Source organism: Sebastes umbrosus, chromosome 16 (genome assembly GCF_015220745.1).
Source record: "Sebastes umbrosus isolate fSebUmb1 chromosome 16, fSebUmb1.pri, whole genome shotgun sequence".
NCBI classification, from domain to species: domain Eukaryota; kingdom Metazoa; phylum Chordata; class Actinopteri; order Perciformes; family Sebastidae; genus Sebastes; species Sebastes umbrosus.
In genome coordinates this window covers 4,105,059-4,131,994 of record NC_051284.1, presented here as the reverse complement: position 1 = coordinate 4,131,994, position 26,936 = coordinate 4,105,059, and the positions used below count along the sequence as shown (strand labels likewise).

The 26,936-nt window shown below is 42.5% G+C and overlaps 1 protein-coding gene across 1 annotated transcript in view; it reads left to right on the top strand.

The window, feature by feature from the left end:
• LOC119474418 overlaps positions 1-26,936 on the top strand; it is an 813,351-nt gene that overhangs the window by 84,808 nt on the left and 701,607 nt on the right. The window contains exons 10-11 of the mRNA XM_037746445.1: positions 21,018-21,347; positions 22,103-22,432. Coding sequence (XP_037602373.1) covers positions 21,018-21,347; positions 22,103-22,432 — 660 coding nt within the window. The remainder of the gene's footprint in view (positions 1-21,017; positions 21,348-22,102; positions 22,433-26,936) is intronic.

Genomic DNA, 26,936 nt, shown 5'->3' with positions numbered 1-26,936 from the left:
GTGCTGGTTGTGGTCTACTGGGAGCAGTGCTGGTTGTGGTCTACTGGGAGTAGAGCTGGTTGTGGTCTACTGGGAGCAGTGCTGGTTGTGGTCTACTGGGAGCAGTGCTGGTTGTGGTCTACTGGGAGTAGAGCTGGTTGTGGTCTACTGGGAGCAGTGCTGGTTGTGGTCTACTGGGAGCAGTGCTGGTTGTGGTCTACTGGGAGTAGAGCTGGTTGTGGTCTACTGGGAGCAGTGCTGGTTGTGGTCTACTGGGAGCAGAGCTGGTTGTGGTCTACTGGGAGCAGTGCTGGTTGTGGTCTACTGGGAGCAGTGCTGGTTGTGGTCTACTGGGAGTAGAGCTGGTTGTGGTCTACTGGGAGCAGTGCTGGTTGTGGTCTAATGGGAGTAGAGCTGGTTGTGGTCTACTGGGAGTAGAGCTGGTTGTGGTCTACTGGGAGCAGTGCTGGTTGTGGTCTACTGGGAGTAGAGCTGGTTGTGGTCTACTGGGAGCAGTGCTGGTTGTGGTCTACTGGGAGCAGTGCTGGTTGTGGTCTACTGGGAGCAGAGCTGGTTGTGGTCTACTGGGAGCAGAGCTGGTTGTGGTCTACTGGGAGCAGTGCTGGTTGTGGTCTACTGGGAGCAGTGCTGGTTGTGGTCTAGTGGGAGCAGTGCTGGTTGTGGTCTACTGGGAGCAGTGCTGGTTGTGGTCTAGTGGGAGCAGTGCTGGTTGTGGTCTACTGGGAGCAGTGCTGGTTGTGGTCTAGTGGGAGCAGTGCTGGTTGTGGTCTACTGGGAGCAGAGCTGGTTGTGGTCTAGTGGGAGCAGTGCTGGTTGTGGTCTACTGGGAGCAGTGCTGGTTGTGGTCTACTGGGAGCAGAGCTGGTTGTGGTCTACTGGGAGCAGTGCTGGATGTGGAGTCTGACAGCTGCAGGAAGGAAGGACCTGCGATAGCACTCCTTCACACACTTTGGGTGGAGCAGCCTGTCAGTGATGGAGCTCTCCAGAGCTGAGATGGTGTCCTGCATGGGGTGGGAGTCATTCTCCATCATGGATGACAGCTTAGCCATCATCCTCCTCTCTCCCACCATCTCCACTGTGTCGAGGGGGCATCCCAGGACAGAGCTGGCCTTCCTGATCACTCTGTCTAGTCTCTTCCTCTCCGCACTCTGTGTCTGTTGCATTCAGTACTTTTTAGGCTGCTTGCAGATACTCTTTGAGTAATGCCTTTCTTCCATAAGTACTTTATGGGTCTAATATTGTTGGACTTAGTACTATCTACCTGCACAAGTACTATGACATACTTCTGCTGTGTACATTTTGAGTAATCCCTATGTCAAAGTCCCTTCCTCAAGGTCTTGGTGTCTTAATGTGGTATTTTGGAGGGATTATTGATCATTTTTATCACTTCTCGAGTGGTAAAAAATGGTTAAATTTAGCACCAAATCTGTGAAACAAATAGTATCAACCCAAAAATTGCTGCAACAACTTATGAGACATAAGTCTCATAAGTTGTGAGCATGTTATGTATTCTTTTTAATTAACTTTTAAAATATATTCATTTTCTGATTTGTTTTTTATTTATTTTAAATTAATTTATAAATTATTAAATTGTATGTATTTATTCATGTATATATTTATTTATTGCTGCCTGATTTTCCCTTTGCATTTTCTAAAATATATATATATATATATATATATATATATATATACATATGTTTATATGTATATATATATATAGAGAGAGAGAGAGAGAGAGAGAGAGAGAATGACATTAAATTTGGTAAATAATTATTACTTGAGAAATTAAATATGACTTTAATTTAACATTATTCTTTTTTGTTCCTTCATGTAAAACCAATCACAAACAGTGGGACAGTCAGAAAACATACAAGTAGGACAGTTTTACTGCATCGTGTAAAAACAGTAAGAAACAGTGTAATATTTAAATATATATATTAGAGGGCTGGAACTAACAATTATTTTCATTGTTGATTAATCTGCAGATTATTTTCTCGATTAATCGATTCGTTGTTTGGTCTATGAAATGTCAGAATGTGGTGAAAAATGTGGATCAGTGTTTCCCAAAGCCCAAGATGATGTCCTCCTCAAATGTCTCAAAAATATTCAGTTTACTGTCATAGAGGACAGAAACCAGAAAATATTCACATTTAAGAAACTGGACTCAGAGAATTTAGACCAAACCAATTCAAACCGATTAATCAACTATTAAAAATAATTGATAATTAATTTTGTCATCACGTCACATCACACCAGATAAGTGTTTTAAAGCTGTGATTATTTTCATTATCGATTACGCTGTCAATTACTTTCTTGATTAATCAATTAATCTATAAAATGTCAGAAAATGGTAAAAATGCTTCATCACAATCTCCCAAAGTCTAAGGTTACGTTTTTAAATAATAATAATAATAATAATAATAATAATAATAATAATAATAATAGTAATAGTAAACTTTATTTATATTGCACTTTTTAAAGGCAACTTTACAAAGTGCTTCCCAGACATAAAAACCTAAAAAAAACAGGGTTTTTTTTGTGAGTGCAATTATCAATCAGAATAAGTTTAATGCAGCCAATAATTAGAAACATAAATAAAAGACAATAAATACAAATCTTTAGAATAAATAAATGAATAAAAGCATAAAACTCTAATTAAAAGCCATTTTATAACGGTGAGTATTGTTTTGTCCCAACTAAACCTAAATATATTCAGTTTAGTATCAGAGAAGACAAAGTGTAACTATAAATAATAAACCAGTTAATATTCACAAAACTAAACGATTAATCGATTATCAGAACTGTTTACTAGATAAACTGGGCGTTATATTGAATACTAAACTAAGCTAATTCAATTGAGTCAAGTGAAATAACTTACCGTAAAAAAAAAACTGATCTGTTAGCGTCGAGCGAAGCTCAACTGAGACTTTGTGGTTCAAACGTTACAAGAAGAAAATAAGAGTCGAGTTTATCTTCAGCTGATGAAATGTTGAATAAAAAAAACTATTTTACATTCTGGGCTGGAAAATGTCAGATTGCGGTCATTTCCGTGTCGTTTTGTGAGGATTTATTCCAGTTGTTTGTGTGTACTACTCCTGATTGTCTGTGCAGTTTTAAATGTCCCTCTTTCAAATCAAAAGGAACTAATTTCCGCTTCCTCTGCTTCTTCTTCGGCGCTTTGTATCCAGTTTGCTGGGTCAGTGCCTCATAGCGCCTCATAGCACCTCATAGCGCCTCATAGCGCCTCCCTATGGACGGATGGCAAACTATGTCCAGGTGAATTATTATTATTATTATCTCCACTTTCTGCCTCTTTATTCTTCTACTCCACTACATTTCAGAGGCTGTCACGTAATGGTGAGATCCCACGACCGCCCAGACACCGTCGTGGGTCCCCTGGACCACGAGAGCACCACATTGGGGTTTTTCGATCATACAACCGACCCTACCTTGCGCCTCAGTCACGTTAACGTCGTTACAGGTGAACAGCAAAGGACTCTTACAAACACAGAGTATGTGACCATCAATCAATGTGAGTTAAATAAACTCAGAAAAACAAGTTTGGAACTTGTGTTTGGTTGATTATGTCTCTGTTGTTACAGAGCTAATTGGCACTGTATTTTACATCGTTGGAAAGCCTGTTTATTTACCTTCACAATGTCCAACTTGTAACGATCATGCATTTGTGAGGTGAGCAGCAAAGCTGATTATGTGGAAGTGAAATTTGCCAAATTTCTCTGCCAATGCAACAATGTATTCTCCTGCTATGCTTGATTGTTGCACCGATCGAGTAACAGCTTTTGGTGTTGGCAGTGTCATGGTGTGGGGCGGCATCTCCCTCACTGGCAAAACGAGGCTTGTCATCATTGAAGGCCATCTCAATGCAGAGATGGCCTTCATCTCATTGAAGGCCATCTCAATGCAGTGAGATATCGGGATGAGATTCTGCAACCAGTGGCGATCCCATATCTTCACAATCTGGGACGTAACTTCATCCTCCATGAAACAACGCTCGCCCCCACAGAGCCAGGGTTATCACAGACTACCTCCACAATGTGGGAGTAGAGAGAATGGAACGTCCTGCCAAGAGTCCAGACCACAACACAATTCAACACTTGTGGAATCAGCTTCGGTGTGCTGTACGTGTTAGAGTGATCAACACAACCACGCTGGCTGACCTGCAACGAATCCTGGTTGAGGAATGGAACGCCATCCCACAGCAACGTGTGACCAGATTGGTGACCAGCATGAGGAGGAGGTGCCAGGCTGTTGTGGCTGCGTATGGATCTTCCACCCGCTACTGAGGCTCCTGACAGTGTTCATTCATTTCATTCAAAGCCTATCTCTCCTTTATGGAGCATAGGCCGTTGACCACAGTCCACCAGAGTCTTCTGTCCAGGGCTTTCCTCTCCAATTGTTTCCATGTCAGCCCGCTCTGTTTGATGTCCGTGTCAAGGCCCCTGCACCAGGTGTTCTTGGGTCGGCCTCTCCTTATTTTGCCTTGTGGGTTCCATCTAAGAGCCTGCCTGGTGATGCTGGTACTCCGATTTTACGGAATGTGTGGCCAATCCATCCCCATCTCCTTCTCCTGATCTCTTCTTCCACAGGTTTTTGACCTGTTCTCTGCCAGAGATCATTGTTGCTGATGATATCTGGCCAGTGGATGTTTAAGATCAGGCAGTTGTTTATGAGTATTTGTACTTTTGTTATTGTGGTCTTGGTTGTCCTCCACATCTCTGAACCATAGAGGATTGTTGGTTTGATGTTGGAGTTGAAGAGTCTGAGCTTTGTCCGCCGGCTGATTTCTTTGGAGCTCCAGATGTTCTTAAGTTGTATGAATGAAGCCCTTGCCTTGCCGATTCTGGCTCTGACATCTGCATCCGTTCCGCCCTGCTTATCGATGACACTGCCGAGGTATGTAAAGGCTTCTACTTCTTCAAGTGCTGTTCCCTCTAAGGTCACTGAGTCTTCGCTGGTTGTGTTGACCTCGAGGACTTTACTTTTCCCTTTATGGATGTTGAGGCCTATTTGTGATGATGTGTCTGCCAGTATTCTTGTCTTTTTTTGCATCTGTTGTCGACTGTGAGACAGCAAAGCCAGGTCATCAGCAAAGTCTAAGTCGACTAGCTGTGTTGTGAGTGTTTACTGGATCCTGTTTCTCCTCTGTGCGGTTGTGGTCTTCATTATCCAATCGATAGCCAGGAGGAAGAGGAAAGGGGACAGTAGACAGCCTTGCCTGATGCCGGTCTTTACTTGGAAGCTTCTGGTGAGCTGTCCTCCATGGATAACTCTGCAGGTCATCCCTGCGTAAGAGTTCATGATTATGTTGACCATTTTTTCTGAAATGCCATGGTGTCGAAGCAGTTTCCAGAGGATGCTTCTGTCAACGCTGTCAAATGCCTTCTCATAGTCTATGAAGTTGATGTACAGCGGAGAATTCCATTCCAATGACTGTTCAACTATGATTCGGAGAGTTGCGATCTGGTCCACGCATGATCTACTGACGGTGTATTAAATTAATAAAGTGTAAAATTGCCAACATGTCTCGTTTTTTCCTTGTTACTGATAGAGAGTTCAATCATCCAATCCACCAAACAACTCAAAACAAGAGTCAATACTAACAGGAGAATACACTGTTTAGCATCGGCAGAGAAGTTTGTCAAATTTCACTTGGGCATTACCTACATAATCAGCTGTGCTGCTCATCCCACAAATGCATGATCCTGACAAGTTGGACATCATTGTGAAGGTAAATAAACAGGCTTTCCAACGATGTAAAATACAATGCCACTTAGTATTGTAACAACAGAGAAATAATCCACCAAACACAAGTTTCCAAACTTTTTTCTGAGTTTATGTTAGCCAAAGTGTTAATTATACGGACCGGGGATCAGCTTTGAGGACGTTGTTGATAATCGCATGCAGTTTGGGGCAAGTCATAGTCAAGTCAGCACACTGACACACTGACAGCTGTTGTTGCCTGTTGGGCTGCAGTTTGCCATGTTATGATTTCAGCATATTTTTTATGCTAAATGCAGTACCTGTGAGGGTTTCTGGACAATATTTGTTATTGTGATGTGTTGTTAATTGATTTAAAATAATAAATATATACATACATTTGCATAGAGCAGCATATTTGCCCACTCCCATGTTGATAAGAGTATTAAATACTTCACAAATCTCCCTTTAAGGTACATTTTGAACAGATAAAAAATGTGTGAATAATAACGATTAACTATGGACAATCATGTGATTAATCATGATAAAATATTTTAATCGATTGACAGCCCTAGTATTTATGTATTCATTTTTATTAACGCTTAAATTTATTTATTAATTTTAGTATTTTTAAAAAACATATATTTTAAATTAATGAATTCATTTTTAAATTAATAAATTGTATTTTTTGTTGTATTGCATCCTCTCAGCGACAACAGCACTGTGACATCTGAGGCTCTGATTTGAGAATTTTTTTATGCACTCTAACCCAATGATGACACACGTTGAATGACAGCCCCCTACTTTTCATAATGAAGTAGAAATGTATAAAGAAAAGAATACAGGAATAAATAAGTTAGGGGAAGTAAATAAGGAAGAAAATGAAAGAAAATGCAAAATAAATAAATAAATAAATACACAAATAAATACATACAATATAATAATGAATAATAAAAAAATGCATGTAGGATAAATACAAATAAATGGAAAAAACTAAAACAGAAAAAATAAATAAATGAACAAATAAATAAATAAAAGGGAAAATTAAATAGAGTAGATATAAGGATATAAGGGGATTAACACAAAGGTAAATAAATAAAGAAGCAAATTAAAATATAAATTTATGTCACCTTTTATCAATTAATTCATGCCTACATTTATTTGTAATAGTATTATTGGTACATTTAATGACATACCTATTTATCTATCGAGTCATTTATGTATTTATTTATTTTAGATTTTGACAGGTTCCGTCCTCCATAGTGCTCAGACTGGATGAAAACTGTCTGATCCACTGGTCAAACTGTAAACTTGGCAGAAAAACCTGATCATGTGTCAGTGACTCAGTCAGATGAGGAGTCTTCACTGTAAAACTAAAGACGATCCAGTGAGGACAGCACACACGGAGCAGATAGACGGTCTACCTGGACGTCATGGATCACCTGTTGGTGCTGCTGCTGCTGCTGTGGAGCTCAGGTAGGACTCTGCTTTAAACATGATGTGTTATTACTCACACATTTATATTGATCTTTAAATCAGAGAACAAACTGATCACACACACCAACATCAAGTTTTTTATCACAGCTTCAGACGCACCGAAACACTGAAATATCATCCTGCACCATGTCTTATCTTCTTACCATCGTTTTCCAGCTAAAAGTTTTAGGGACGATCTGACAGGAATCGACAGCTCTGAAGAAACTTTTGGACTGTTGGTCGGACAAAAAAGACATTTGAAGATGTCATTTTAAACAGAATCAAATATTCATCAACTATTAACTCTCCGCTGAGGTTCACACATTTACCTGGAAATGACACATGCAATTCAGAGAAGTTAACAACTGCTACTACAATTCACAGAGTGTAAATATCATCTTTAATGGACAGAATTTAACAAACGCAAAGGCTGCGACAAAGAAACACCCACAAAAAGTTATAAAACAACCACAAAGAGACTCAAAACAACCACAAAGAGATGTCAAATTTACACAAGTTGTAAAGCCACTACCAAGAAACTGAAAACAACCACAACTAGAATGGCACACGGAGAGCGCAGACCTCCGCCAAGGTGCGTGACTTTAAAAACAGATCACAGCTCACTATTATGTCTGTATAACGTTACACTGCGTTGTCTCTCTTCCCGTCATCTACCACCATGATCATGATACGGATTGCCACCAAAATCTAATGGATTGTTCATTGTGCCAAACTCCACCCCTCCAAAAAATGTAATTCAAATCCATCGTGAACTTTTGGAGTAATACTGCTAACACACAGACAGACAGACAGACAGACAGACAGACAGACAGACCAACGCCGGTGAAAATAAAAAATAAATAACCTTTGGCAGATAAAGTGACATATTAACAGCTTTTATCTCACATGACTGACAGCAAGGCCGGTTTCAAGGCACCCCGCCAGCAGCTCAGTCAAATCTCCAAAATTTGACTTAAAACAATAAATATTTGTGTATTTCTACAGGACTCCAGGCTGAAGAAAATCACAAGTCAACAGGTAAATAAAAAAAGAGAAATAAAGAAATAAAGTCAAATCTCAGTTTCATTTTTTCCTAAATTCACTCAAATCTTCTTTACTGACGACTCTCGTTTCTGTTCAGAGTCCGTCAGGTTGGTGGGAGGAGACAGTCGCTGTGCAGGAGCAATGGAGCTGAAAATTCAGGGAGACTGGAGACCTGTGGAATACTCTCACTGGACTAAGTGGGACCTGAGGAACGCAGCTATTGCCTGCAGACAGTTGGACTGTGGCTCTGCTGTTTCTGTAGGAATGAGAGAGGACTCCTCAGAAAGATCTGTGTGGTGGATCAGATTTGACTGTGTTCAGTCTGGAGCTGCTCTGAGGGAGTGTGCAATACCAGGCTCCTCTTCCTCCATCCTGGACCTCACCTGCTCAGGTAAGCCCATCAGTGACATCATCTGTGACATCATCTATGACAATAATGTACCCAGGTTGAAACACACATGCACCATTTAGAATGGCAGCAGACTGTCTCAGCAGCCATGATGGAGTCTGATGAGTTGTTGCCTCGGTAAATCAGCTGCTGAATGCACCAAGATTTTTATTCTCTCCCTGGTTTCCCATCCATCCCCCTGCCTCTCCTATTGACCCTCTTCTAGAGTCTGACCCTTAAAGGCTATAACTGATAAGTTAAGAACAGCCTGGTCTCAGGAAATAGGTGAGGGCAAAGATGATTTCACCTGGGAGGCTATCCAGGTAAGGTCCACCACTCTTCTATTTGTGCCAGGCACGGGCTGATTCAGTGCAAAATGATCCACAGGGCACACTGGAACAGGTGATTGCCCAGAGTCAACCCAACTATTGATCCAACATGTATCCGCTGCCACAGAGACCCTGCAAATGTAATTCATGTGTTTTGGTCCTGTCCTTCCCTAACTACATATTGGGAATCTGTATATAATACACTCTTTCAGGTGGCTCTATCCCTCTTGAGCCGTCACCTGACGCTTCTTTATTCGGCGTCAAACTATTAGTGCAGCGTTTTGAAATGGCGCTCCAAATTGACCTTCTTTCGTAAAGCCATGCTCACATTGCAGATGAGACAGACCGAGTTAGAATATGAGGAAACAATAAAATAATCCTTCTCCCAGTTTGAATAAAAATTATATGTTTTGATCTTTTGGCTTTTGATATTTGTGTTTTGAGCTAACTTAGCTAATCGATGGCATGAACCGCTCTAAACTTCTCCAGTTAGTCACTGTCAATGAGCAGTGAAAACATGTGTCCTGATGATGAACTGATGTTGGAACTATAGACTGATGTTGGAACTGTTCTGAGTCCAGTTTGAATCACTGAATTGTTGTTTCATGACATCTTTTTATTTAGTGTCTGGTGTCTTTTATCTCTCTCTATTTTATCTTCTATCATCTCTCCAGACTCTGTCAGGCTGGTGAATGGGACTAGTCTGTGCTCAGGCAGACTGGAGGTGAAGTCTAACCAGTCTAACCAGTGGTGGTCCTCAGTGTGTGAAGCTGACTTTGACCAGCAAGATGCAGAGGTGGTCTGTAGGGAGCTTGGCTGTGGGGCTCCTTCAGTCCTCCAGGGGGCGCTCTATGGAGAAGTGGAGTATCCAATGTGGACCAAAGAGTTCCAATGTGGAGGAAATGAGTCTGCTCTCCTGGACTGTAGAAGCTCAGGCTCAGATAGAAACACCTGCTCACCTGGCAAAGCTGTTGGACTCACCTGCTCAGGTAGAAGAGGAGCTGCAGCTCTGATCTGGTTCATTTCTGTTCTAAAGAAACTCACTTTATTCTTTTACTGATGACTCTCTTGTTTCTCTTCAGAGCCTGTCAGGATGGTGGGAGGAGACAGTCGCTGTGCAGGAACACTGGAAGTGAATAATGGAGACTGGAGACCAGTGGCATACTCTCAGTGGGACCTGATGGACTCAGCTGCTGCCTGCAGACAGTTGGACTGTGGCTCTGCTGTTTCTGTAAGATGGAGAGAGGAGTCCTCAAAAAGATCTGTGTGGAGCATCAGATCTGACTGTGTTCAGTCTGGATCTGCTCTGAGGGAGTGTGCAACACTACACTCCTCTTCCTCCATCCTGGACCTCACCTGCTCAGGTAAGCCCATCAGTGACATCATCTATGACATACATACACGAGCTAGAATCACAGAAGACTGTCTCCAGCAGCCATGATGGAGTCTGTTGATCTGCTGCCTCCGTAAATCAGGTGCTGAATAAACCGAGATATACTGTATATCTGTAGATATGAAATAGGCTTGCCAAGCTAATCGGTGTTACTGGTGTTGCACGGTGCAAGGTAGACCCCTACAGCCCCTCAGCAAAAAGCTAAACTGGAGAGGCAAGACACACCACCATCCGACGGTAAAGATCACAGTCAGCGCGCTACACATATTGACCATCATGTTTTCTTGTAAAATGTCCAGTGTAATCGGTAACACCAGTGTTGTCATAAGTTGATCAACCTGTGGGAAAATGTCCTCACCGTCACATCACTAGTATGAAACATACATGTCTGCTGCTTCAGGAGTCCCCTCGTCCAACCGGCACCCAGCCTGAAAGGACTCCTTCTTCAGCTTGACAGCTTTCTAATGATGAACTCATGTTGGAACTGTTCTGAGTCCAGTTTGAATCACTGAATTGTTGTTTCATGACATCTTTTTATTTAGTGTCTGGTGTCTTTTATCTCTCTCTATTTTATCTTCTATCATCTCTCCAGACTCTGTCAGGCTGGTGAATGGGACTAGTCTGTGCTCAGGCAGACTGGAGGTGAAGTCTAACCACTCTAACCAGTGGTGGTCCTCAGTGTGTGAAGCTGACTTTGACCAGCAGGATGCAGAGGTGGTCTGTAGGGAGCTTGGCTGTGGGGCTCCTTCAGTCCTCCAGGGGGTGACTTATGGAGAAGTGGAGGATCCAATGTGGACCAAAGAGTTCCAGTGTGGAGGAAATGAGTCTGCTCTCCTGGACTGTAGAAGCTCAGGCTCAGATAGGAACACCTGCTCACCTGGTAAAGCTGTTGGACTCACCTGCTCAGGTAGAAGAGGAGCTGCAGCTCTGATATGGTTCATTTCTGTTCCAAAGAAACTCACTTTATTCTTTTACTGATGACTCTCTTGTTTCTCTTCAGAGCCTGTCAGGTTGGTGGGAGGAGACAGTCGCTGTGCAGGAACACTGGAAGTGAATAATGGAGACTGGAGACCAGTGGCATACTCTCAGTGGGACCTGATGGACTCAGCTGCTGCCTGCAGACAGTTGGACTGTGGCTCTGCTGTTTCTGTAAGATGGAGAGAGGAGTCCTCAAAAAGATCTGTGGGGAGCATCAGATTTGACTGTGTTCAGTCTGGATCTACTCTGAGGGAGTGTGCAACACTACACTCCTCTTCCTCCATCCTGGACCTCACCTGCTCAGGTAAGCCCATCAGTGACATCATCTGTGACATCATCTATGACAATAATGTACCCAGGTTGAAACACACGTGCACCATTTAGAATGGCAGCAGACTGTCTCAGCAGCCATGATGGAGTCTGATGAGTTGTTGCCTCGGTAAATCAGCTGCTGAATGCACCAAGATTTTTATTCTCTCCCTGGTTTCCCATCCATCCCCCTGCCTCTCCTATTAACCCTCTTCTAGAGTCTGACCCTTAAAGGCTATAACTGATAAGTTAAGAACAGCCTGGTCTCAGGAAATAGGTGAGGGCAAAGATGATTTAACCTGGGAGGCTATCCAGGTAAGGTCCACCACTCTTCTATTTGTGCCAGGCACGGGCTGATTCAGTGCAAAATGATCCACAGGGCACACTGGAACAGGTGATTGCCCAGAATCAACCCAGATATTGATCCAACATGTATCCGCTGCCACAGAGACCCTGCAAATCTAATTCATGTGTTTTGGTCCTGTCCTTCCCTAACTACATATTGGGAATCTGTATATAATACACTCTTTCAGGTGGCTCTATCCCTCTTGAGCCGTCACCTGACGCTTCTTTATTCGGCGTCAAACTATTAGTGCAGCGTTTTGAAATGGCGCTCCAAATTGACCTTCTTTCGTAAAGCCATGCTCACATTGCAGATGAGACAGACCGAGTTAGAATATGAGGAAACAATAAAATAATCCTTCTCCCAGTTTGAATAAAAATTATATGTTTTTGATCTTTTGGCTTTTGATATTTGTGTTTTGAGCTAACTTAGCTAATCGATGGCATGAACCGCTCTAAACTTCTCCAGTTAGTCACTGTCAATGAGCAGTGAAAACATGTGTCCTGATGATGAACTGATATTGGAACTGTTCTGAGTCCAGTTTGAATCACTGAATTGTTGTTTCATGACATCTTTTTATTTAGTGTCTGGTGTCTTTTATCTCTCTCTATTTTATCTTCTATCATCTCTCCAGACTCTGTCAGGCTGGTGAATGGGACTAGTCTGTGCTCAGGCAGACTGGAGGTGAAGTCCAACCACTCTAACCAGTGGTGGTCCTCAGTGTGTGAAGCTGACTTTGACCAGCAAGATGCAGAGGTGGTCTGTAGGGAGCTTGGCTGTGGGGCTCCTTCAGTCCTCCAGGGGGCGCTCTATGGAGAAGTGGAGGATCCAATGTGGACCAAAGAGTTCCAATGTGGAGGAAATGAGTCTGCTCTCCTGGACTGTAGAAGCTCAGGTTCAGATAGAAACACCTGCTCACCTGGCAAAGCTGTTGGACTCACCTGCTCAGGTAGAAGAGGAGCTGCAGCTCTGATCTGGTTCATTTCTGTTCTAATGAAACTCACTTTATTCTTTTACTGATGACTCTCTTGTTTCTGTTCAGAGCCTGTCAGGTTGGTCGGACGAGACAGTCGCTGTGCAGGAACACTGGAGGTGAAACATCAGGGAGACTGGAAACCAGTGGGTGACTCTGACTCTAACCCTTCATGGAACCTGAAGAGAGCAAATTTTGCCTGCAGAGAGTTGGACTGTGGCTCTGCTGTTTTTGCAGGACCGAGAGAGCACCACTATGAAAGATCTGTGTGGTGGATCAACTATAACTGTGTTCAGTCTGGATCTGCTCTGAGGGAGTGTGCAAAACAAGTAGGCTCTCACTTCACCCTGGATCTCACCTGCTCAGGTAAACCCATCAGTGACATCATCTGTGACATCATCTATGACAATAATGTACCCAGATTGAAACACACATGCACCAGTTAGAATGGCAGCAGACTGTCTCCGACAGCCATGATGGAGTCTGATGAGTTGTTGCCTCGGTAAATCAGCTGCTGAATGCATCATGATTTGTATTCTCTTCCTGGTTTCCCATCCATCCCTCTGCCTCTCCTATTGACCGTCTTCTAGTCACTGTCAATGAGCAGTGAAAAGATGTTTCCTGATGATGAACTCATGTTGGAATTGCTGTTTCATGACATCTTTTTATTTTGTGTCTGGTGTCTTTTATCTCTCTCTATTTTATCTTCTATCATCTCTCCAGACTCTGTCAGGCTGGTGAATGGGACTAGTCTGTGCTCAGGCAGACTGGAGGTGAAGTCCAACCACTCTAACCAGTGGTGGTCCTCAGTGTGTGAAGCTGACTTTGACCAGCAGGATGCAGAGGTGGTCTGTAGGGAGCTTAGCTGTGGGGCTCCTTCAGTCCTACAGGGGGCACTTTATGGAGAAGTGGAGGATCCAACGTGGACCAAAGAGTTCCAGTGTGGAGGAACTGAGTCTGCTCTCCTGGACTGTAGAAGCTCAGGCTCAGATAGAAACACCTGCTCACCTGGCAAAGCTGTTGGACTCACCTGCTCAGGTAGAAGAGGAGCTGCAGCTCTGATCTGGTTCATTTCTGTTCTAATGAAACTCACTTTATTCTTTTACTGATGACTCTCTTGTTTCTGTTCAGAGCCTGTCAGGTTGGTGGGAGGAGACAGTCGCTGTGCAGGAACACTGGAGGTGAAACATCAGGTAGAGTGGAGACCAGTGGGATACGATCTCTGGACCCTGAGGGAAGCATCTGCTGCCTGCAGACAGTTGGACTGTGGCTCTGCTGTTTCTGTAGGACAGAGGGATGAGGACTACCACAGATCTGTGTGGAGGATCTACTCTCACTGTGTTGAGTCTGGATCTGCTCTGAGGGAGTGTGCAACACATGGTTACTATTCCTCCAGCCTGAATCTCACCTGCTCAGGTAAGCCCATCAGTGACATCATCAGTGACATCATCTTTGACAGTAATGTACCCACAATGACACACACATGCACCAGCTAGAATCACAGCAGACTGTCTCCACTAGCCATGATGGAGTGTGTTGATCTGCTGCCTCCGTAAATCAGGTGCTGAATGCACCAAGATAAATATCTGTATATATGAAATAGGCTTATTGCGGTAGTCGGTGTTACCGATGTTACACGGTGCTCAGGCACAAACCGATTACATTACATCCGTCGTCTTGCTTTTTTACATAAATAAAAAACATTTAGTTCATTTTGGCGTATCAGCGGCATGTTATCAATAGATGGTCTGACGACGGACGCTACAATCTGAAAGTGAATGCATCTGCTCCGTAAGGAGTCAGCTCAGAGTAGCAGGAGTCATATTTCACACACACAGGACGAGAGAGAGTTGACAGACAAGACGATACCGGAGGATTTGGTGTCGAAGCAAAAAGCAAACGCACCTATTTGGCAATATTTCAGATTTAAACCCAAATGCTATGAGGGAACCAAAACATTAATGAGGTAATCGTCGTGAGGAGGACGGAACGCTCACAGCCGGTGTGTGCGGTGCAGCGGCGCAAAGTAGACCCCTACAGACCCTCAGCAAAAGCTCTTCTGGAGAGACGAGACACACTGCCACCCGACGGTAAAGATCAGAGTCAGCGCGCTATACATATTGACCGTCATCTTTTCTTGTAAAATGTCCAGTGTAATCGGTAACACCGATGTTGTCATAAGTTTATTAACCGGTGGAAAAATGTCCTCACCGTCACATCACTAATATGAAACATACATGTCTGCTGCTTCAGGAGTGCCCTCTGCCAACCAGCAACCAGCCTGAAAGGCCTCCTTCTTCAGCTTGACAGCTTTCTAATGATGAACTGATGTTGGAACTGTTCTGAGTCCAGTTTGAATCACTGAATTGTTGTTTCATGACATCTTTTTATTTAGTGTCTGGTGTCTTTTATCTCTATTTTATCTTCTATCATCTCTCCAGGCTCTGTTAGGCTGGTGAATGGGACTAGTCTGTGCTCAGGCAGACTGGAGGTGAAGTCTAGCCAGTCTAACCCGCGGTGGTCCTCAGTGTGTGAAGCTGACTTTGACCAGCAGGATGCAGAGGTGGTCTGTAGGGAGCTTGGCTGTGGGGCTCCTTCAGTCCTCCAGGGAGCGCTCTATGGAGAAGTGGAGGATCCAATGTGGACCAAAGAGTTCCAGTGTGGAGGAACTGAGTCTGCTCTCCTGGACTGTAGAAGCTCAGGCTCAGATAGAAACACCTGTTCACCTGGCAAAGCTGTTGGACTCATCTGCTCAGGTAGAAGAGGAGCTGCAGCTCTGATCTGGTTCATTTCTGTTCTAATGAAACTCACTTTATTCTTTTACTGATGACTCTCTTGTTTCTGTTCAGAGCCTGTCAGGTTGGTGGGAGGAGACAGTCGCTGTGCAGGAACACTGGAGGTGTATCATGAAGACTGGAGACCAGTGAAATACTTTGGCTGGACCCTGAAGGAAGCAGCTATTGCCTGCAGACAGTTGGACTGTGGCTCTGCTGTTTCTATAGGACAGAGGGATGAGTCCTCAGACAGATCTGTGTGGTGGATCAGGGCTGACTGTGTTCGGTCCGGATTTGCTCTGAGGGACTGTACAGCATCACATTCCTCTAAGTACATCCTGGATCTCACCTGCTCAGGTAAGCCCATCAGTGACATCATCTATGACAGTAATGTTTCCAGTATGTTCCTTCCTCCGTCACAGTGACAGTCGGTGGTTTCCATTGGACTGAACTGTAAGTTATCCAGGACAATGACATCCTAAAGTGTAGAGAAGTGTATGGCAAGCCGTTTTAACATTTAATAGCTCAGCCTGACTATCCACAATTAACATTAGAGATATCTACAATTACATTTTGACTAGTCAGAATTATATTGTGACTAGTCAGAACTCTTATTCTAGTCATTGTTACTAGTCAAAACGACAGTTAGAAATATCTGTAATTCAGTTCTGACTTTCCTAAATAACAGTGACAGATATCTCAAACCTCATTATGACTAGTCAGAGTTGTTGTCATGACGTTGTTCATCAAGGCTTCGCATTGGATATTGGCCGAACAATGCATCTGAACAGTGTTAGCAGAAGCTTTTGCTAACTTGAATATATTTGGTAAAGTTCACAGATTCAAACTTCCCGGATCAATAGCTCATAAGAGAAACATAAAAGAGTTCTCTTTCTAACCGTAGTAAGGTAAACAACGAGCTACAACCTCATTTTAATCACAACGAGCCGTCCTCCGAGCTGGACACGTAACATCAGTCTCTATTTGCAGCCGGCTGTGAGACGAGTGGTCGGGGACCGCTGTGGATCAGATAGTTAGAAAATGACATGAAATGGAAAGAGCTCATCATCAAGGAATCTGTGGCCAATGAGAGCTTTGTTCACTAGAAAGTTGTGGTAGAAATTTACAGCGTATTGTAGATTTATTGTCTCCAGACACACTTTATAAACCCATACGGCTGCAGTGCAGCGCCATAGTAGGTTTGAATAGCTTCACCTCCCGTCCCCATTAGAGTTATGACTAGGCAAAACAACGTTGCAGATATCTCTAATGAATCTCCTGTCTAGCTATTAAATGTTAAAACAGCTTGCCATAGAAGTGGGCTTGTTTCTGAATGCTTCAAACTCTCCACAGACTGCTGAGCTTCACCTGACAGGACACACCTGTCTGTCTGTAGGCCTTCCCATTTCCCAGTTTGTACATCCTCGATTCCGTTCCTGAAGAGGCGAGGAAGAGACGCGAGAAGAGAGGAGTTAAGGCAACAAGCTTTTAACAAAATGAGACATCCTCGCCTCGGAGCCGTCATTTTAAAGCCACATCAATTAAATATGACGTGTGGCACATTGTCACGCCTCTTTGATACGTCACAGGTGTCTCTGTTCGCACTTCTATCTCATTAATTTGCGTGTTATTTTAACTAAATTCTATACTCACAAATCCAAATTCTTCATTCATGACCATGTCAGACAATACTGTATGTGTCCTCTACAGGTGCAGCTCAAAAAATTAAAATATTGCGAAAAAGTTCAATATTCTTCGTCAGTTATTTAAGAAAGTGAAAATTGTATATATTCTAGACTAATTACACATAAACTAAAATGTTTCAAGCATTTTTTCATTTTAATTTTGATAATTACAGCCTACAACTCAAAAAAGAAAGAAAAGGGTATCTCATAATATTAGAATATTTCATAAGATCAACCAAAACAAGGATTTACAATAAAGAAAGGTCCAACTTCTGAAAAGTATGTGCATTTATTCACTCAATACTTGGTATTGAGTGAATAAATGCACGAATTACTGCATCAATGCGGCGTGGCATGGAGGCGGTCAGCCTGTGGCACTGTTGAGGCGTTATTGAAGCCCAGGTTGCTTTGATAGTGGTCTTCAGCTCATCTGTATTGTTGGGTTGGATGTTTCTCATCTTCCTCTTGACAATACCCCGTAGATTCTCTATGGGGTTCAGGTCAGGCGAGTTGGCTGGCCAATCAAGCACAGTAACATCATGGTCAGCAAACCAGTTAGTAGTCGTTTTGGCACTGTGGGCAGGTGCTAAGTCCTGCTGGAATAGGAAATCGGCATCTCCATAAAGTTTTTTCAGCAGATGGAAGCATGAAGTGCTCTAAAATGTCCTGGTAGACGCCTGCGTTGACTTTGGACTTGATAAAACACAGTGGACCAACACCAGCAGATGACATGGCACCCCAAATCATCACCGACTGTGGAAACTTCACACTGGACTTCAAGCAACTTGGATTCTGTGCCTCTCCACTCTTCCCCCAGACTCTGGAACCTTGATTGCCAAATGAAATGCAAAATTTACTTTCATCTGAAAAGAGGACTTTGGACCACTGAGCAATGGTCCAGTTCTTCTTCTCCTTAGCCCAGTTAAGATGCTTCTGACGTTGTCTCTGGTTCAGCAGTAGCTTGATATGAAGAATGTGACAGCTGTAGCCCATTTCCTGAAGGCGTCTGTGAGTGGTGGCTCTTGATGCACTGACTCCAGCCTCAGTCCACTCCTTGTGAAGCTCTGCCAAGTTCTTGAATCTGCTTTGCTTGGCAATCTTCTCAAGGCTGTGGTCATCCCTGTTGCTTGTGCACCTTTTCCTACCACACTTTTCCCTTCCCGTCAACTTTCCATGAATTTCAATAGTGCTTCGATACAGCACTCGGCGAACAGCCATGACCGATGACCTTCTGTGACTGACCCTCCTTGTGGAGGGTGTTGATGATCGTCTTCTGGACAACTGTCAAGTCAGCAGCCTTCCCCATGATTGTGGTTGCGTGTACTGAACTAGACCGAGAGATATACGGTATTTATACTGTATGAATAGTAATTTACTCAAACTCTAAATGAAATATTCTAATATTTTGAGATACCTTTTTCTTTCTTTTTAGAGCTGTAGGCTGTAAATATCAAAATGAAAATGAAAACATTGCTTGAAATGTTTTAGTTTTTGTGTAATGAGTCTAGAATATATCAAATTTTCACTTTCTTAAATAACCGACGAAGAATATTGAACTTTTTCACGATATTCTAATTTTTTGAGCTGCACCTCTATATCTGAATGTACAAACAAAAAAGCTGTTAAAACATATAAACCACTGTAAGCTTTACAAGATATTTATCTAATATTTTTTATTACAACCTTTAGTCCTCCTGGCGTGTTTGTAATTGTAGACTTGAGTTGTATACACAAGTGTTTTAAACTTGATAACTGCCTCAATAAAGTTGTTAAAAAAAAACTAAAAAAAACGTGTGCCGAGAAGACTTACGCAAAGTATACACAGATGTAGTGTTGCTTATAGCTCCTTCGGCAAGCCTTCTCGCTCCTCCAGATGCATTTTAAGAATTGGGATGTCCTTAAAGATGGAGTGCTGAGATCGATTTCTGGATCACAAGCCGGAGCATCGATGATCGGCTTGATAGGAGACAAGGAGGCACAAAATCAGGTCCATTTTGTTAAACAAAGGGTCAACAAAACATAGAAAAACATGTAAACGGAAGCGGTGGTGCATTGAACACTCTGTTGTGCTACGCAAATACTTTATACTTTATACTTTATACTTTATTGTCAGACAGGTCTGAAATTTGTTTTGCATCACAGCAGCTCCGTTTGCAACATCACAGAAAGGACAAAGACAATAAACAAGGATACAAACATTTAAACATTACAATCACAGAAGACAATATTCAGGGCCCTTTAACGCACATTTGATCTGGGATTAGGCTCCATATTTAGTTTAAGGATTGACTGATGCACAAAAGAGTGCTTCAGTCTAACCTTATTAAATCGTGGAACCCTGTATCTCTGATTTGATGGTAACAGTTGATATTCACTGTTCAAAACATGGTTGGGGTTAGAGACGATGTTGTTAGCCAGCCTTAAGATGTTATTATGATAGGCTGATTCATAGAGTTTCTCAAGGGGTTGACCAACAATCTTTGAGCAGATTTTCATTTGTTGGAGCAGTTTTGACTTTAAAGTAATTGACAAATTCTTGTACCATGTAGTATAACAATACTGCAGGACACTCATAATCACAGAAGTAAAAAACAATAGAAGAATTTGTTTACTTGCCCCAAAAGACCTGAGGCGGCGGAGAAAGTAAATTCTTTGTTTTGTCTTTTTACAGACAAATTCAATGTGGTCTTTCCAAGATAACAGATGATCAATCATTACTCCCAAATATTTATATGAAAATACCTGCAGGATTTTTTCATTATGAATAACAACAGGAACTCTATGAGAATCAGATGGTGAACCAAATACAATTTCTTCCGTTTTCTTTGTGTTAATCTGAAGAGCATCACTGTCACTCCACTCGACCATTTTGTTCACGCCATGTTGGTGCAGCTCAGGGTTGTCCGAGTGACTTAACAGAGATATTATAGCCGTATCATCAGAATACTTTAGGATGTATTGATTTGGTGTATTTGTACGACAGTCATCGGTGTAAAAGGTGAAAAGCATAGCTGAACTCACGCAACCCTGAGGAGCCCCGACATTGGTCGTGATGGCAGTGGAAAGGGTTTTATTCACTTTTACAATTTGAACTCTGTTAGTGAGAAAAGAGGCATACCAGTGAATTAAATAAGGATTCAGTTCCTGCTGGACCATTTTTGACACCAAGATGTCTGTCTGTATTGTATTGAAGGCTGATGAAAAGTCTAGAAAAAGGGCTCTTGCAAAGTTTTTTGGTTTGTCTAAATGTTTTGTAATAATATGAACCAGAGTGGCAACAGCGTCTTCTGTACCACAACCCTGCTTATATGCAAATTGATATGGATCAAGTTTGTCTTTTGTTGTACTGACAAGATATTGGAGCAGAATTCTTTCTAGAGATTTCATAATCACTGAGGTAAGGGCTATTGGTCTAAAATCCAAAATGCAGTGCCTTTATAATACGACAGGGTTTGTGCACGTCGCTGCCGATTGGGTAACACCTCTGACACACCTACGATTTCGAGGAAACATGCCGTTCAACCCAGAGACCATAGCAAACCAGAGCACACTGTTTTCAGACTGAACGTGACCCAGCTCTCAGCCAATCATCTCTCTGTGTTTACAGACCTGCTGCTTCAGCCCAACATCTCTGCGTCCTCCTACGTGGACGGGGTCTCCGAGGCCCAGCAGCAGGGGTTTCACGTGCTCAGGGGCTCCAACTTCACCATCAGCTGCTCCATCCAGCCACAGTACCCAGGAGGCTCCTTCCAGCTCACCTTCACCTCCTCCACCTCAGCACACACCTACACCCAGCCAGCTGTCAATCACTCCGCCCACTTCCTGTTTCCTGCTGCAGAGCCCGCCCACCAAGGAAGCCACAGCTGTGTTTATCACGTCTATGTTTTTTCTCATGACTTCTTCTCTGAGAGCCGTCTGCTCTCTCTCACTGTCACAGGTAAGCTGACTGTTTACATGCAGGTTTGGAAAATGTGATTGGTCCGAACAGAGTGAAAATGATCAGCTGACAACAGAAAAGCTTTAATTCTGTAGTGAAGTATTTTGCTTAGTTTTGTAATTAAAGAGTTTGCTTATTTCACAGGAATTTTACTTAATTTTGTGTATAAGGAATTTTGTTATTTCATAAGAATTTTACTTAATTTCGTACCTAAAGAATTTTATAATTTCTTAAGAAATTTGCATGTTTTTGTACTTCATGAATTTACGTAATTGTATCATTAAGAATTTTGCTTTTTATGATTAAGAATTTTCCATAATTTTGTAATTGAGGATTTTTTTTATTTCATAATAATTTTATATGATTTTATACTTACGGAATTTTTTTTATTTCATAATAATTTTCCTGTTTTTTATTTAAGAAGGTTAATAATTTTTGTCTGAACCTTCAGAGATCATAGAGACTAAAACATGAATAAAAATTAGAGGTTTATTCTACGTGGAGATGACGTCACTTTAGGACGTCTGCTCACCACCAACTAAAGAGAGATATTTAGTACTAGTACCACTTTAGCAAAGTACTTTAAGGGTTATGACATATTCAGTCATAATAAGTCCATGCATGTTGCACCTCTGAAAAACCTACGATTTCGAGGAAACACGCAGTTCAACCCGGAAACCGTAGCAAACCAGCGCACATTGTTTTCAGACTGAACGTGCCCCAGCTCTCAGCCAATCATCTCTCTGTGTTTACAGACATGCTGCTTCAGCCCAACATCTCTGCGTCCTCCTCCGTGGACGGGGTCTCCGAGGCCCAGCAGCAGGGGTTTCAGGTGCTCAGGGGCTCCACCTTCACCATCAGCTGCTCCACCCAGCCACAGTACCCAGGAGGCTCCTTCCAGCTCACCTTCACCTCCTCCACCTCAGCACTCAACTACACCCAGCCAGCTGTCAATCACTCCGCCCACTTCCTGTTTCCTGCTGCAGAGCCCGCCCACCAAGGAAGCTACAGCTGTGTTTATCACGTCTATGTTTTTTCTCATGACTTCTTCTCTGAGAGCCGTCTGCTCTCTCTCACTGTCGCAGGTAAGCTGACTGTTTACATGCAGGTTTGGAAAATGTGATTGGTCCGAACGGAGTGAAAATGATCAGCTGACAACAGAGAAGCTTTAATTCTGTAGTGAAGTATTGCGCTTAGTTTTATAATTAAGGACTTTGCTTATTTTACAAGAATTTTACTAAATTTTGTACTTATGGAATTTTCTTATTTAATAAGATTTTTACTTAATTTTATACATGAGGAATTTTCTTATTTCATAAGAATTTCACTTAATTTGTACTTAACAAATTTTCCTCTTTCGTAAGAATTTTACTTAATTTTGAATGTACGGAATTTTATTATTTCGCAAGAAATCATGGAGATTAAAACATGACTACAAATTAGAGGTTTATTCTACGTGGAGATGACGTCACTTTAGGACGTCTGCACACAACCAACTAAAGAGAGATATTTAGTACTAGTGCCACTTTAGCAAAGTACTTTCAGGGTTATGATATATTCAGTCATAATAAGCCCATGCATGTTGTTGTTTCTGGAATGACACTGTGACTACTGTCATTGTGTTACACGTGTCATATATAAATGTCAACAGCAAACAATCTACTGTAGGACAGAGCATGTTTGGTTATAAACATATAAAAGTCTCACTAAAGTCACGTCAGTTGTATTTCTACAGATTAATCTCAGACTTTATAATCTGTCCAACAAAGAACAGTCTCCGTCCTCAGAGCCTCGATTCACATAAAGAAGATTCAAGAAGTGATTTTAGATTTCAGGTCACTACAGTTTGTGTTTAATGGGAGCTGTTGGACTCATGAAGTCATGTGATGTGATGTGATGTGATGTGATGACTGTCCATGTGTTTGATCAGATCCAAAGCCTCTTATCATCGGAGTGGTCGTCCTGGTGCTGATTCTGCTGTTGGTGACCACTGGCCTTTACTTCTACTGTAAGGTACTGACACACGTCTGTTGTTTAGACCACTAACTGACATAAAGCACTCAGTCTGTGTTTATTTGAAGTGAAGAGAGAGGAGTGATGCAGGAAGTCACATCTGTGTGCTGTCATGTGTCTCCAGGCCACCAGGGGGCAGAACTCGGTCAGACGAATGAACACTGAGCTGGTTTATTATAAAATGGGTGTTCCTGCAGCTGAAGGAGGGCCGACTGAAGAGGAAGGAGCTCAGGGAGCAGAGTAGCACCTCCAAGGAGCTCATCTCACATCCAGATGGATTTATAACACACAATTTTTGGGATTTTGCTTATTTCATAAGAATTTTACATAATGTTTTATTAAAGGATTTTGCAAATCAGTCATGATTAAGTACTTATTTATTAAGAATTTTGCTTAATTTTGTGATTGAGGAATTTTCTTATTACATAAGAATTTTACTAAATCTTATTTCAGTAGAATTTGACTTATTTTTGTACATAAGAGATTTACTTAATTTGGCACTTGCAGCTTTCTGAAGGACTCATTCAAGTCAAACAACACAGAAACATGATGTCAGTGAACCGAGGGAGACACAGTCAGTTAAACAAGCAGCAGTTAACAAGGAGAGGACACACTGAAACAGTAAAATATCATCCCACACCATTTATGATCAGCATTTCTCCTTTCGCATGCATATATTCTCCTTTCACATGCATATATTCTCCTTTCACATTGTTCTGCTCAGACCTAATGTCGACTCTGTGTCCTATATTAGGCGTTGCCGTCAGCTAAACTCTTCCCATATTCTTCCTCCAAGGAACAGACCTATGTGTTGTATTTGGACAGGTTTAATATGACGAAGTGTGAAACTGAAAAACATACAATCAAATATTAACACAGGTGAGCATTCTAGCAAATATAAACAAGTTACTTAAAGTCAATGTGATACACTGTAATGTAAATATACATCCATCTGCCATGTGTCCATTTTCAATTAACTACATGTAGCACATGCTGCCAAAGTCTTTCTAATTGTAACAAACCATCAAACTAAACACTCAAAAATATACTTCAAGTCATAAAATAAATCATGCTCACTGGCATTGCCACTCAGAGGGACAGAAAATGCAGGATGGATATGGATAGAATTGTATGCTCACTCTGGCAAAACAGTGCCATCTTGTTGCAAAACAGGAAGAGATGAAGAATACTATTTCCTGTCACATGTGCTCTTTATTTACTTTGCAAAAACTTCACTACCAAAACATAACATTAAGTGGTAGTAATTGCTTCAAAAAAGGTGCAAGTCCATTACACTCCCCGCCTGGCATTAGTGATGATGCCACTTAATCATCTAGTTTTCTGGGGATAGAAGGAGGATGCACTCTGAGATAGGTCTGAGAAAGGTCTTGATCATCTTGTTCCGGACTACTTTGATCTCTACTTTCTGGACAACTCCATCTTTACCAGGTAGGGCCTTCACAATAACTCCCATTGGCCATTCATTCCTTCTTACTTGTTTGTCCTTCATCAGGACAACATCTCCTTTCTTAAGGTTTGGCCGGTTGCGAAACCACTTCTGGCGGCTTTGAGGTGTGCTCAGGTACTCTTTACGTCATCGAGCCCAAAAGATGTCAGCCAAGACCTGAACTCTCTTTCACTAGTGTTGGAACATATCACCCTTGGTGAAATCTTCAGGAGGGATTTCAGGAACACCAATTTTCTGGGTGAGGAGAGTAGAAGGGGTCAAGATAAGAAGTGCTTCTGGGTCGCAAGAGATAGGCACAAGTGGTCTTGCATTGAGGATAGCTGAAACCTCTGCCATCAGTAGTAAGAACTTCGTGGGGCAACTTTGGATTTCCGGCTTGCAGGAGCATGGAATCTAGGATACGTCGTGCTATCCCTATTATTCCCTCCCACACCCCACCCATGTGAGATGAGTGAGGGGGGTTGAAAACCCACTGGCATCACTGGGTCAGCAGCTAGTCCTCAACACTAGCCACTCTAGGGTGTGGGTGGTCCAACTTCAGCTCCTTGGATGCGCCAACAAAGTTGGTTCCACAGTCTGTACTCAGTTGTTTGGCTGGACCTCTGGTGGCAAAGAATCGGCGGAGGGCGTTGATGAAGCTAGAGGAAGTCATACTTTCTATAACCTCAATATGGACTGCTCTTGTAGACAAGCAAGTGAACAGAACAGCCCATCTCTTACTGCACGCTTGTCCACCTCTGATGCGGCGTGCCGATACCTCCCAGGGGCCGAAAACATCCAGCCCAACATAAAAGAACGGGGGATCCATCTGTAGGCGTTCAGAGGGCAGGTCTGCCATCTTCTGATGCTCCATCCGACCTCGTAATTTTCTGCATAATACACACCTGTATATAACGCTGCTGATCCTTCTCTTACCTCCTACAATCCATAAACCACTTGATCTCACAGCTCCCTCAGTTATGTGCCTTCCTTGATGCTTTACTGATGCATGGTGGTGGCGAATGAGCAGCACAGCCACGTGATGTTTGCCTGGAATGAGGAGAGGATTTGCTTCATGACTCTGTAGGTTAGACTGTGAGAGGCGTCCTCCCACTCGAAGCAAGCCATCATCATCTATGACTGGATGAAGTTTTCGAAGAAGACTATTGGATGGTAAATCCTGTTTTGCATGAAGACATTTGATTTCTTTTGTGTACTCATGTTGCACACATTTGATAACATCATGCTCCGCTTTAATCAGAACCTCTTCTGTGAGCACCTTCTTACATAAGTGCCATCCAGTGCAGCTGCTGTCATTCCTAGACTTGACATAGCTGTGAGCGATGTGACGAAGGTGAGCCACCGCTTTGACTAGAGTCCCATTTGGAAAACCGCTCAAAGCGTTGTGTTCCTAAAGTACCTTTTGACACTGTCGTGGTGAGTGTGGTCACTTTAGGGTGTATATCCATGTCTGAATCTGGGTTGATGAGCTAGAATTGAGCCTCCTCTTCATCTGCAACGTTCTCATTTTTCAGCAGGGATGCTGGCCCAGACAGCCAATTAGTACTGGGTAGGTTGCATGCAGTCACTGATCGAGAGCCATGGTCGGCGGGATTGTGCTCACTGGGAACGTATTTCCACTGCTCTGGCTTTGAAGAATGTTTTATTCTCTGTACGTGATTGGTCACATACACATAGAATTGTCTGTTTTGGTTGTGAATATATCCGAGTATCACTTTGCTGTCGGTGTAGAAGGTGACCTTGTCAATGTTCATGTCAAGTTCTCGCACAATGATCTCAGACATTTCCACAGCAAGTACCGCAGCACAGAGTTCTAGCCAAGTTCACTATGACCACTCTCGTGGGTGACCTTCAAGTAAGCTACAGCAGATATAGCTTTGACTGAAGCATCCGAGAATACACAGAGCTCTGTGTTCTCGGCCTGAGATATGGAGAATGATACATAGGTGCGAGGCACATGCTGCTCCATAAGATCTTGTAAAGAATCTTGCCATCTTCTCCATTCATTGTACATGTCCTGAGGTAAGGGACTATCCCATTCAAGGCCGCCTCTGGAGAGCTCCCTGAGAAGAAGTCTTCCTTGTCACAGGGGCCAGGAATCCTAAAGG